Here is a 12007-nt window from a genome sequence, read left to right as displayed (position 1 = left end):
ACCCAAAAAAAAAAAAAAAAAAAAGATTGTAAAGTAAGTTTGTTAATTTGCTTGGACAGAGTTAGATTTAAATTTAATAAGTATGATAAAATATTGCTATAGTAATGATCAAAATTACTATTATTATTATTTTTGAGTTGGAGTCTCACTCCATCATCCAGGCTGGAGTGCAGTGGCACACTCACCGTCACCCCAGCATCGATTCTGCCTGTCTTCCAGGTAGCCGGAAATACAGGTACAAGCTATCACACCCGGCTAATTTTTTTTTTGTTAACTGTAGATATGAGGTCTTGCCAAGTTGCCCGGGATGGTCTAGAACCCGCAGGCTCAGTCAAGCCACTCGCCTCAGTCACCCAAAGTGCTGGGATTACAGGCTGAGCCACTGAGCCCAGCCCCAAAATTATCTTTTAATCAAGCAATTCCACTTCAAGAAATCTGCCTACAAATAATTCTCAAAAAAAACTTGTACAAAGATAAATATGTACAAGTACTGAAAACAATTTAGATACCAATTAATACGGAGTAGTTAAATAAATCTCTACCAGCTTGTATCTACTTTTAAAAAATAGCTATTTGCAAATACATAGTGCTTATCACGTACTAGCTCCTATTCTAAGTGGTTTGCATATACAACTATTTAATTCTCATATCAACCCCATGAGGTAAGTAATTATTATTATCCCTATTTTATAGATGAGAAAACTAAGGTATAGAAAGGTTAAGTAATTTGTTACACTAGTAATGGTGAAACAGCACTTTCTCTCACACAGCCTGACCCCATACTCCTAGTTTTTAATCACTACACTGCATTGCCTCTCTTAATTCAGACCTACATATTCTGAAAACAAAAGGTGTCCAAGGTACATGGTTGAGATGGGGGGGAGAAAAACAGCATGTAAGACCCATTTATGTTTTCTAAAGATAGGTGGGGAGTCTATGTTTATAAACAAAAAAAATTTGGGGAAGATGCATAATAAACTGTTAAAAGAGTACCTATTTCTGAGAAATAGGACAGGGCACTAAAGGGAATAGGGAGATAAATTTTTAAATTTTTTTCTTCATATACTTCTATACAGTTTGAATTTGTTTAAAAATTAATCATACTTTTTTTAAAAACCCAATTAATAAAAGGAGAATATTTTATCCCTTGGGGTCTATTAGTAAACTGGAGAGAAATTCTTTCCCACTTCCCTTCTATTTAGTATGTCCACAGTCAGAAGCTTTTCCAACTTTTGTCTTATAACCTGGCCTTTCATTTTTTTCTTGCCTCCGTCAGTATTCAACAATTATACACCAAGCACCCTCTATATACCAAGCATTCTGCTAACTGCTGGGGTATATATGATGAATATTATACTTTCCAACCTTAAACACTCATGGCCTTGACAATACAATTTGTTTTCCTACCCTTTTTTTACCCCCTCAAATAGAGTTAAAACAAAGAATTCATTATAAGGAACAATAAACATTTTAAATCTCTCTCCTAAAATCCTTTCCGGTATATCCCAACTGCCTACTCAACACCATCTGAGTATTTAATAAACATCTCAAACTCACATGCCCAAAACTGAATTCCTGATTTTCCTTCTAAATCTACTCCTCCTGTGGTTCAGTAAATAAAAACTCTATTCTTTAATTATTTGAACCAAAAACCCTGAAGTCACACAAGGCAGAATCATGTCTGTTCTACCTTTACAATATATTCAAACTCTAATAACCATTCTTCCCCACCCCATCTTGTCCAAGTCACTGTCATTTTCACTTGGTTGCTGCAACAACCTCCAAACCGATCTCCCTGCTTTTGCCTTTGCCCTCCTATGTTCTATTTTCCACAGAACAGCCAGTGATCCTCATCTTGTCACTCCTTTGTTCAGCATCCCTATCTTCCAATCTCATTCAAAATAAAAGTCCAGTTTTTCAAGTGGCCTGTGAGACCATCTAGGATCTGATCGCCTACCTCCTTACTGCTCTATGCTCAATTCCTGCTAATTTCTATTCTGCTCCAGCCACACTGACCTTTGTGTTTCTTGTACACCAAGCATACTCCTGCTTCTGGGCCTGTGTACTTACTTGTTCTCTTTTGTTACGACATTCTTTCCTCTTATATCCATAATGTTCCTTTCAGGTCTCTCGTCAAATGTCTTTTCAGCAAGGTGACTACCCTATTAAAAGAGCAAGCCACACTCCTCACCATTTTGGCATTCCCTTCCCCCTTCCTTTACTTAATTTTTCTCCTTAGAATTTGCCTCCATCAGACATATATTTACTTATATATTTGTTGATTGTCTGTTCCACCTTGAAAATGTTATGTAAGCTCTGTGTGGGCAAAGTCTTCTGTTTTGCTCACTGCCACATTAGAACTATGTACTATGACCCAGTAAGCACACAGTAAATTTCTGACTAAATGAATTAAAATGGAAAGAGTCTAAGGTCCGTAAGCAGTGGAAAGCTAAGGCCACAAATCATAAACATTTAAGTATTCATATTATAGAGGAAGCAACTTTTCAAGGTTTACATGTCAGTAATAACTATTCACACATACGAAAGTTATGTTTTTATGACACAGGCACAACCTACTAATCCATGAAGGTGCCACAGAAAGTACCACTGATGTGTAAAAGACAACACACTGTTCATCATCTAGTTCACTTCATTGCTCAAGCCAAATCCAAGAAATTACTCTATAGTCTTCTCTTCTTAATCCAAGTCCATCATAGGCCCTATTGACTCTACCTTCAAACATCTCCACTAGTGCTCCAGACCACACCAGCATCATCTCTTGGCTAGACTACTGTATTAGCTATTTTACTGCTTCTGTTCTTGTCTTTCTGTAGCACATTCCCCATACACCAGCCACAGAGTCTTTTTAAAATGTAAATAAGATCCTGTCACTCCTTAAGATGTCCAGTGGTTTCCCAGTATACTTGAACTAAAGCCAAAGTCCTCAGTCTGCCATAAAAGGCTCCTGTCTATTTTTCCAACAGACTTATCTACTACTGTTGCCTTCACTTGCTACACTCCAACCAAATGGCTCCTTTCTTGCTCATAGAAAACAATCTAGGCTTGGGTTTACACTCATCCCTATATCTGTACTTTACATCCAAATGACTGTTTCCTTACCTTTCAAAACACCTCTTAAATGTTACCTTCTCAGAAAAAGCTCCCTTGACCATCTAAAGTAGGCCCCCAGTTGTACTCTATTAGATCTCCCTGTATTAAAGATCAGGAGACTTCCTGTTATTATCCAATATTCTCTTGCTTTTGTTTTTCTGTTTGACTCTTTACAACAAGAATTTATGTTTCAAAAACCTACTGTATAGTGCATGCTCAGTAAATTTGTTGACTATTTAATGAAATCAGAGTCCCTATTTACACTATAATTTACTATCTTTGTATTATAAAACCTTCCCAAAATTAAACAAGAGACACCTAAAAGGAACAGTCAAAAGAGACAAATTATGTGGTCGTGTAACCATTCAAAGTCAGATGTAATCAACAGTTTTGTTTTGGGGGGTTTTTTTCTTTTTCTTTCTTTCTTTTTTATTATAAAGATGTGGGGTACAATTCAGGATTAGGTATACAAATGCTGATTATGCAGGTACCCTTGTTGATGAGGTATAGTTTTTGTTTGTTTGTTTGTTTGTTGAGTTGGAGTCTCACTCCGTTGCCCCACTGGAGTGTAGTAGTACACTCCTGGCCACCACAGCTTCGACCTGCTGGGCTCCAGCGATCCTTCTGCCTCAGCCTTCCAAGTAGCCAGAACTACAGGTGCACGCTACCACGCCTGGCTAATTTTTTATTTATTGTAGAGATGAGGTCTTGCCAAGTTGCCCGGGCAGGTCTCAAACCCGCAGGCTCAGGGAATCCACTCACCTCGGCCTCCCAAAGCACTGGGATTACAGGCTGAGCCAGTTTTGTTTTTTTAAAAAAAGAAACTTGGTAAAGATGATCTAAAACAGTGGAAAATTTGAAACGCATATGTCTATGACTTTAAGATAGATTATAGAATTTTCTATAGTATTAAAGTAAAACCAGTTGAAACACCAGCTTCAAGGGATATAAGGGAAGGTGAGATGATGGCAGAAGAAAAACTGAAGAATGATTTGGAAACAGAAGATAAAGCCACAAATAACAGAGGTAAGCTAGGATTGAAATTTGCCACAGATAATCGCCAACATGAATAATCCACACTGGGTAATAGAATATTGACTATAATTACATTCATCCTACTGACCTTGTTCTAAATTATTATGGATTATTACTACGCAAGTTATTTTGTTCCACACCAGAGGTGGCTGTATTTCGCTATCAGATGACATGACCTCTAATTCAATAATGTCTGTAATGCACTGGTATCCTCAGATAAAAGCTGTCTATAATGTCTGAACAAAGGTGAATTAGTTATCCAATTCACACACGCAATTAACTCTCTTAATACCTGAGAGACCATGGAGCCCCTTCTGAATTTCCTATTAAATACTGCATATGGAGGTCTTCCCTCCATCTGTAGTTATCTTGTGCTGTACTTCATAATAAACAATATTAATAGTTTATTGCCCCCGTCAAAAATCTTGCATTAGTTATCATGAGAGACCTCATTCCAGAAAGCAATGACTCCTTTTCCTGGAAAAATGTATTAAATTCAAATGTTATGCTTATTAGTAAAGCACAATAGTTATATAAAAATAATAATACCTTATGAAATATGGAAAATAATTTTTTTACTATTGTAAGAACACCTTTTAGAAGCCAAAAGGCAATATTTATCAAGTAAATTTATATTTATATGCTGTACTCAGTCAGTCAGCCTAAATAAAAGACTATTTAAATTCAGGTGTTAAAGGGCAAAAACAAATCAAAACATAATATTTCTTGCCACCTGTTCCCTCTACTAAGAGCTAAAATTTCATAAATAGTCTGAAGGCAGAGCACTGTGCCTCTGCTTTGTACCCATATGTGATGCCAATGGCTGAATTTATAAAAACTCAGAGCAGAATAACTAGGTAATGTCAAATGTTAAGCAAACACCCTTGCCTTCTTTAAAAAAGGAGGTAATTAATTAACTCTTCAGGGGATGCTTTTCATTTTAGTCATCTAACATAAATGTATCTTTTTTAGCAGAGAACAAAATATCCCTAAAATAAAACCTAACTCTCTTAGAACACATTCACATTAAAGTTCTCAATGTAGTAGGCAAATTCTACGAGAAGGTAAGTGGTTAAATATATCTAAGAATGGTACTACAGTTCAAATTAAATCTGCTGTTCACCTGGGTATTCACTGTTCCTCACAACTCAAGATAGAGAGGTAGAGCAAAGGAATAGAAAATAGTTTCTTTACATGTGTTTCATATGTTATCTGCTCATGACATGACAGACGAAGGACATTATAGAAACTGAAAAGCTAAGCAGGTGACATTCTTCACTCTATAAACAATCTAAACTACAAACCAACCTTCCGCATGCTGCAGCACAAGAAATACCGACTCCTCAGAGATGATGTACTTATGCAGACACACCATGTTGGGCACACAGCGGGGGATGATGGTCTTTCTGTTCCTGCTGTATTCACTGCTTTTCCTTAGACCCTGACAGAGAACAAAAAGGTCAGTTGTATCCTCAGTTGCCTTTGGAGCCTGCTGTGCTCTGTGTTTATCAACCAAACTAATCTATCCAAGTTACTCTGGGCTTCAGAGAAACCACTCATCTGCTGCTCTATGCCCCTCAGTCCCTGGAGGCTCTGCTGATGGCATCTGGCATGAATCCAGAGAAGGGAAGATGCCACAAAGCTGCCATTAAAATCAATTACGTGGGTCAGTGTTTTTATTAGAGATGCTCTCAAACTAAGTCATCAGGATGACACACAGTTATTTCTCTATGACCTTTCCTTAAGTTTTATTTTACTTATGTATATCTTTAAAGCAGCAGATGACGTGAGATCAATTCAAATTCCTGAGACACAAATAATATTCCTAGATCTACCAAGTAATTTAAAAAATTCTATCCCCCAAGAGGAAAGATTATTAAGTCTTCTCACAAGGAGCAAGGTTTGTGTATTTTCTGGTGTTACACCCAGTTTTAATAACTGAGGAAATGTCAGTGATAAAGTATATTCACAAAAAGAAATGTTTCAGAATGTGTCAATGTTACCTACTTTCATGCCTTATTGGCAAAAGAAAATGTATCAGAAAAAGAAATATAAAATTAATCAATTCTGTGGAAATGCTTAAGTTAGAATATATTCTCACAGTTTATTCCGAATATAATCTCAAATTTATAAAACTGAGGGGCTTTTTTTTCTCCTTATTCGTTTACTTATAAATTGAGTTCTGCACAGAATCAAAATTAAATTTAGATCAAAAGGAGGGCTGGGAATGAATAACACTTTCCCAAAATACCTGTAACAGGCTTTAAGGCAAAATGTTAGCTCCTAAAAACTGTAGTCATAATCAAAGATAAGACATGTGTAGTCTTATACAAAATGTATTTAAACTATGCACTATACACTTAAGCAGCATGAGATGACTCTTCAATTTATCTAAATTATTTCCTCCATACTTTATAACAAATAATTCTTTAAGTGCATGCTACAGACTTTTTATCAACTGTGATGGAAGGGCAGAAAGAAAAATAGAGATCACCACAAACATAAAACAACATTCAAACACCCAGGGGGAAAAATATTAAATCTCTTTTCTTTCATAAGCACTATTTTAAAATTTTTTAATTCATTAAATATACAAATTCTACTTACTTTTAAAATGAATGTCTGTTCTGTCCTTGTGTCCATTATAAGTAAAACCTACATAAAAGACACAAGTAATAATTTACTCACAATACAATAAAAAGTAACTCCACTTTTTGTTTTTGAGACAGGATTTCACTCTGCCGCCAGTAGGAGTGCAGTGGCGTGACCATGGTTTGCAGCCTCAAACTCATGGTGCAAGTGATCCTTCTGCCTCAGCCTCCCAAGTGGCTGGGGCTACAGGTGCACACCACCATGCCTGTCTGTTTTTCTATTTTTTGCCTTGTTGCCCAGGTTGGCCTCAAGCAGTCATCCCACCTCACCCTACCAAAGTGCTGGGATTACAGGCTAACTCCACTTTGTAAACCAAACTTTAGAAGTGTTGGGGGAAGGGTTGGAATTGACTCTTCCCGATCATTAACTTCTGAATATATTTTAAATTACCAAATCACAGGATCAAAATAGTCTTATCCAAAATAGATTTTATTTGATTTTCTTTTCTAAAAATGTCATATTTTAGAAACACTGCTAGGTTTCCTAGATGTGTTTTTAAATGCATTTCTTAAAAGTAAGAGTTCATTATTCCAGACAAAGAATGTTTCCTCATGGAACATATATGGTTAAGAGGAAGTGGTTCAAAAAATTGCTCAAGTCTCAATTTTCTTCCTAAAATTTCTTATGTAGCAACTAGCTATAATGGAATTTCAATAACAGGCTCTAGCTAAGGCATCCTTTGGTACTGCTTCTCCACCCTGGGCTCACACCTAACTCCTCTTTTTACCATCAGCAAATCATGTCAGCTCTATCTTCAAAATATGTCCACAATCTTAACTTACCTCATCACTTCCACAGCTCTTACCATGATCCAAGCAAAGACCAACTCTTACCTAACTTATAACAATAGCCATTCATCTGCTCCCTGTGTCCATCTTTGCTGCCCTGTGGTCTATCCTAAAAATAACAGCCAGGATTTTTTATAAACATGTTAGAACATGTCCCTCGACTCATCTCACTAAGAGTAAAAGCTGAAGTCCATAAAATGACCTCAAGACCCCTCAGGATCTCTCACACATTGTCCCCTTGAACTACCCACTCCCCACCCATTTTGATGGGCAGAAGTTGCTAACAGAGGTAGGAAATTACCCTACCCTACTAAAGTTTTATTATTGTGGAAATATTCTAGTAAAGGTTGGTAGACTTTTTCTGCACAGGACGGAAAGTAAACATTTTAGGCTCTGCAGGCCCATGCAGTCTCTGTTGCAGCTTTTCAACTCTGTCACCGTAGAACAAAAGCAGTCATAGCCTGAAGTTGGCACTACAGAAATCATCAAACACTGCAAATGAGTTTTCTCCCCGCACCAGAGAGCTGGCTGTCAAACATTTACCAGTCTACCACTGGGTAAGCAAAGACAGGAGTCAAGAAGGGGGGAAAAAAAGATGTTAAGCTTGGGAAAATAAAAGAATGGAGAGAAGAAAACAGGAAAATTAAGATGGGAAACAAGTTTGAGAAGATGGTAAATTCCATTTTAGACATAATAAATTTGAATAGTAACAACTTCATTTTGACCTCTCTTCTGGCCTATAACTATTTAAATTTCCATTCAATTTCAAAAGAATATTCCCACAAGTACCTCATAAACTCATTCCTTCCTCTTCCCAAAGCCCTGCCCTCACCAAAAAAAGAAAAAAGAAAAAAAAGAAAACTTTTTCCTCCTCTTATAGTACTAAATAACACCATCCTCTATGCATGCTTCCAAACCAGAGTGGCCTAAGACATTATGAACTCTGTCCTGTCTCCTGCCTTTAGAATGATTGACCACATCAAGTCAGTTTGTCTCCTAAGCACTTCTTTTATCCACCCTCTAGTCTTTCATCTACCATGTTTTAAGTGTTTACTATATGCTATACTTTAGCATGTGCAATTGACGTTAATCCTTTCAATAACCAATGAGATAATCTTACCACTCCTCTTATACATGTGAAGGCATTATAGCTTCTTAGGTAGAAGCAGTAATGGTGGATAATAACATCTGTGAGGATTTTAGTGAGATGACCTTATAAAAGTATAGCCAATTATTGCTGCTATCACTATTACTGCTTTTTTGCCCTGAAATGTTTCCCCCAGTCACTTATCAAATAAGTACTCATCTTTCCATATTCAGCACAAATGTCACTCTCTCTCAGTATCATTGACTACTTTCTTCCTTTGTTCTCCCATTTTATTCAGTACAAACTTCTATTATAACATCTTTAATCCTTCAATGTGGTTTAGTGTGTTCCCTTGTCTATCACCCAAGCATACTTCAAGCTCTTTATGGGCATGTCATAAGCAGAAAAATGGCCCCCAAAGATATTCACACCCTAAATATCCCCAGAATCTGTGAATATGTTATATTACTGGCAAAAAGGACTTTGAAGGTGCGATTATGGTACAGACCTTAAAACAGATTATTCTACATTATCTGGGTAGGCTCCATCACATCACATGAACGCTTTTGAAAAGTAGAGAACTGTCTCCTACCAGAAGAAATTCAAAGCACAGAAGTGATGTGACAGAAGGAGAAAGCAGATACAGAGCATGAGAAGGACAGGCAGCTGCTGCCTCTGAGATACAGAGATTGACAGGTAAGCACCAGAGAGAGGCTTCTAGGAGCTCATAGTAAGCCTGAGAAGGAGCACTTGAGGCAACTTCTAGGAGCAAAGACCAGCCCCTGGCTGACAGTCAGCAAAGAAACAAAGGGTTCACCCTATGACTCTGTGCAAAGAACAGAATTCAACCAACAACCTGAATGAGCTTGGTAGCAGATTCTTTTCAGAGCCTCCACTAAGAACAGCCGCATCTGCAGCACCTTGATTTTATAGCCCAATGAGACCTGTGTCAGGCCTCTGACCTGCAAAATTTTAAAACAATAATTCAGTTGTTTTAGGCTACTAAAATCTGTGGTAATTTGTTATGACAGCAATAGAAAACTAATAGCAAAAAATGTATTTCATCTATTACAGAACACATTGTTCTCATATAGTAAATGTTCGATAAACATATGGTTAGTGAATTCGACTGTAAGAATTTGGAAGGTAGATGACAACATGGGAATGGAGCTTAGAAAATAAGTTAAGACTAAAGATTATTTTTGAGAATTCTCCATAAAGATAGAAGTTAAAGACACAAGAATGTATCCGACTGAAAATACTTCCTTTAAACCAGGCACTATGCTGGGCTTTAAGAAATTAAATCATGTAATGCTCTCAACAATCCAAAAGGTAGGTATCTTTTATTAACCAATTTCACAGATGAGGAAATAAACATAAAACTAACTTCCCCATGCTCTCAAAGCTAAGAAGTGGTAGAGGTGAAATTTAAACCTGGGCAGTGTGACTCCAAGGTTCTTCCTCTTTTACTGCTAACTGCTATGCCATTTATGTCTGAATGAAAATTATACATAGTTGAAATATTGTGGTGGATAAAGACAACTACAAAAACTGTGGTGAGAAAAGTACAAAGAGAAATATTGTGGTGGATAAAGACAACAACTACTAAAAGTGTGGTGAGAAAAGTACAAAGAGAAATGTCAGAGACTGAGAATGCTTAAGATGAGAGTAATCATCTGTGTCAAACAAAGAATGAGGACTAAGAAATGATCACTGGCCAGGGCAGTCAGGAAGTCACTGGTTACTTTCAATATTGCATTATGCTGTGAACTGCTGAGGACTAAAACCAGATTGCCCAGGGTTAAGAATGAGTGATAAGAAAATGGAGGAGACATACATAAATCTTTCAATAGTAAAGTATGTCAAAAGGAAAAACATGAAAAATAAGAGTTAATGGGATCATCAGTTCACAGGTTTGGATTGTTATTATTTTTAGATAGGATAGATGTAGTCTCTCTATAAGTGCCCTCTGTGCTACATTCACCACAAATCTTGCACTTCCAAGTCATGGAAATACATTCATAGATCTTGAAATTTGTAAGTTAAATGAACATATCATGAGTACAAAAGGAAGCACCATGGTCCTTTTTCTCCAAAGGAAGGCTCAATGAACAACTGTTGAATCTGTTAATACATCTTATGTCCTTGAGTCTCATTTGTTTTTCTGTCAGGTGTGCCTCTTTCAAGTCACCCACCAGAAAGCCAATCCTATTTGAATTAGATATATCAATATGAAATGGAAAACATCTCACCAGGTAAAAGACATGGAAGCTACATAATCAGAGGAAAGAACTTTTTCCTACCAAAGCCTCTTAATTTATTCAACAGATCACTGAGCCAGGAAGCATGAAGTGAATCAGATAAAAAGGCCAAATTAAGATGGATAAACATGGCTGGGAAATGCTGTTTTGTTTACATTTACTTTCTTCTCCTATCAAGTTTGTTTTCAACTAGACAACATTCACATTGAGGCAATAAACACAAGAACATATGTGATTTTTTTTAAATGTGCCCTTTGACTGTCAATTTCTCCCAAACAGGTGTTGGCTAAATGATTATAAATTGGCCTCTGGATACACCTCTTCAACTGAGCCGTACAGGGTTGGTGATAATATAATTAGACCTAAAAACATCAGGCTGGTGAATGCTTTCCATCTGTTTGGCAATAATGTTTAGTTAACAATAGTCTTTAAAAGAAGCACCTTCAACTTCAGTTCTTAAAGTTATTTATAGAGCCATTCTTAACACACCAGCACTCCTGCTAACAAGAGCTTTAGCCATTTGGAAATTATTAGCCATACGGTTGTACACAAAGAGAAACGACTGCATTTAACATCTGTATCTTTCCAAATTTACATGCTTCAACCTCATTTAAAGTCATTTCTTAATGAACAGTGCTATGGTGATACATTAATATTATAGTTGCATGCACAAAGATCATAAGGAGCCAAACATTTTTTTAAATGCCAACAGTAGGCCAATCTGTAATGAAGCTGTCAGCATAAAGGACAAAATAATAGCTTCTTTAACCCTCAAACAGAATTTGTTCATTTGTAGACTAGAACATATCAATTTAAAAACTGCTCATGGGTTTGCTCACCTTTATAAAGACAAAAATCTAATTTGTACTAGTTTGATACAACTGTCTTTCCAATGAAAGTCTCCTAAAACATCTTTTATTCCATGATAAAACAAGTATTCTAAAACTGTCATGAAATAATTACCTTGGATAGCATACCTTATTGAAGAACACAATTAATGTATTTCTCCCTTTCATTTTTCACACTTACTTAGCAGCACTGTATTAGCATATGGTCTAACAGAAGAGATTACT

The 12007-nt window shown here is 36.6% G+C and overlaps 1 protein-coding gene across 6 annotated transcripts in view; it reads right to left on the bottom strand.

Moving 5' to 3' along the window:
- Positions 1-12007, bottom strand: part of RPS6KC1 (ribosomal protein S6 kinase C1) — a 192020-nt gene that overhangs the window by 36982 nt on the left and 143031 nt on the right. For all 6 annotated transcript variants that reach the window (XM_008055161.2, XM_021710891.1, XM_008055166.2 and 3 more), the window contains 2 exons: positions 6754-6801; positions 5455-5587 (listed from right to left, as the gene is read on the bottom strand). In XM_008055161.2, coding sequence (XP_008053352.1) covers positions 5455-5587; positions 6754-6801 — 181 coding nt within the window. The remainder of the gene's footprint in view (positions 1-5454; positions 5588-6753; positions 6802-12007) is intronic.

The sequence above is a fragment of the Carlito syrichta genome, unplaced genomic scaffold (assembly GCF_000164805.1).
Source record: "Carlito syrichta isolate Samal-C Ts95f unplaced genomic scaffold, Tarsius_syrichta-2.0.1 Scaffold80553, whole genome shotgun sequence".
NCBI classification, from domain to species: domain Eukaryota; kingdom Metazoa; phylum Chordata; class Mammalia; order Primates; family Tarsiidae; genus Carlito; species Carlito syrichta.
The sequence above is the reverse complement of the archived record's forward strand: the minus strand, read 5'-3'. Positions and strand labels throughout refer to the sequence as shown.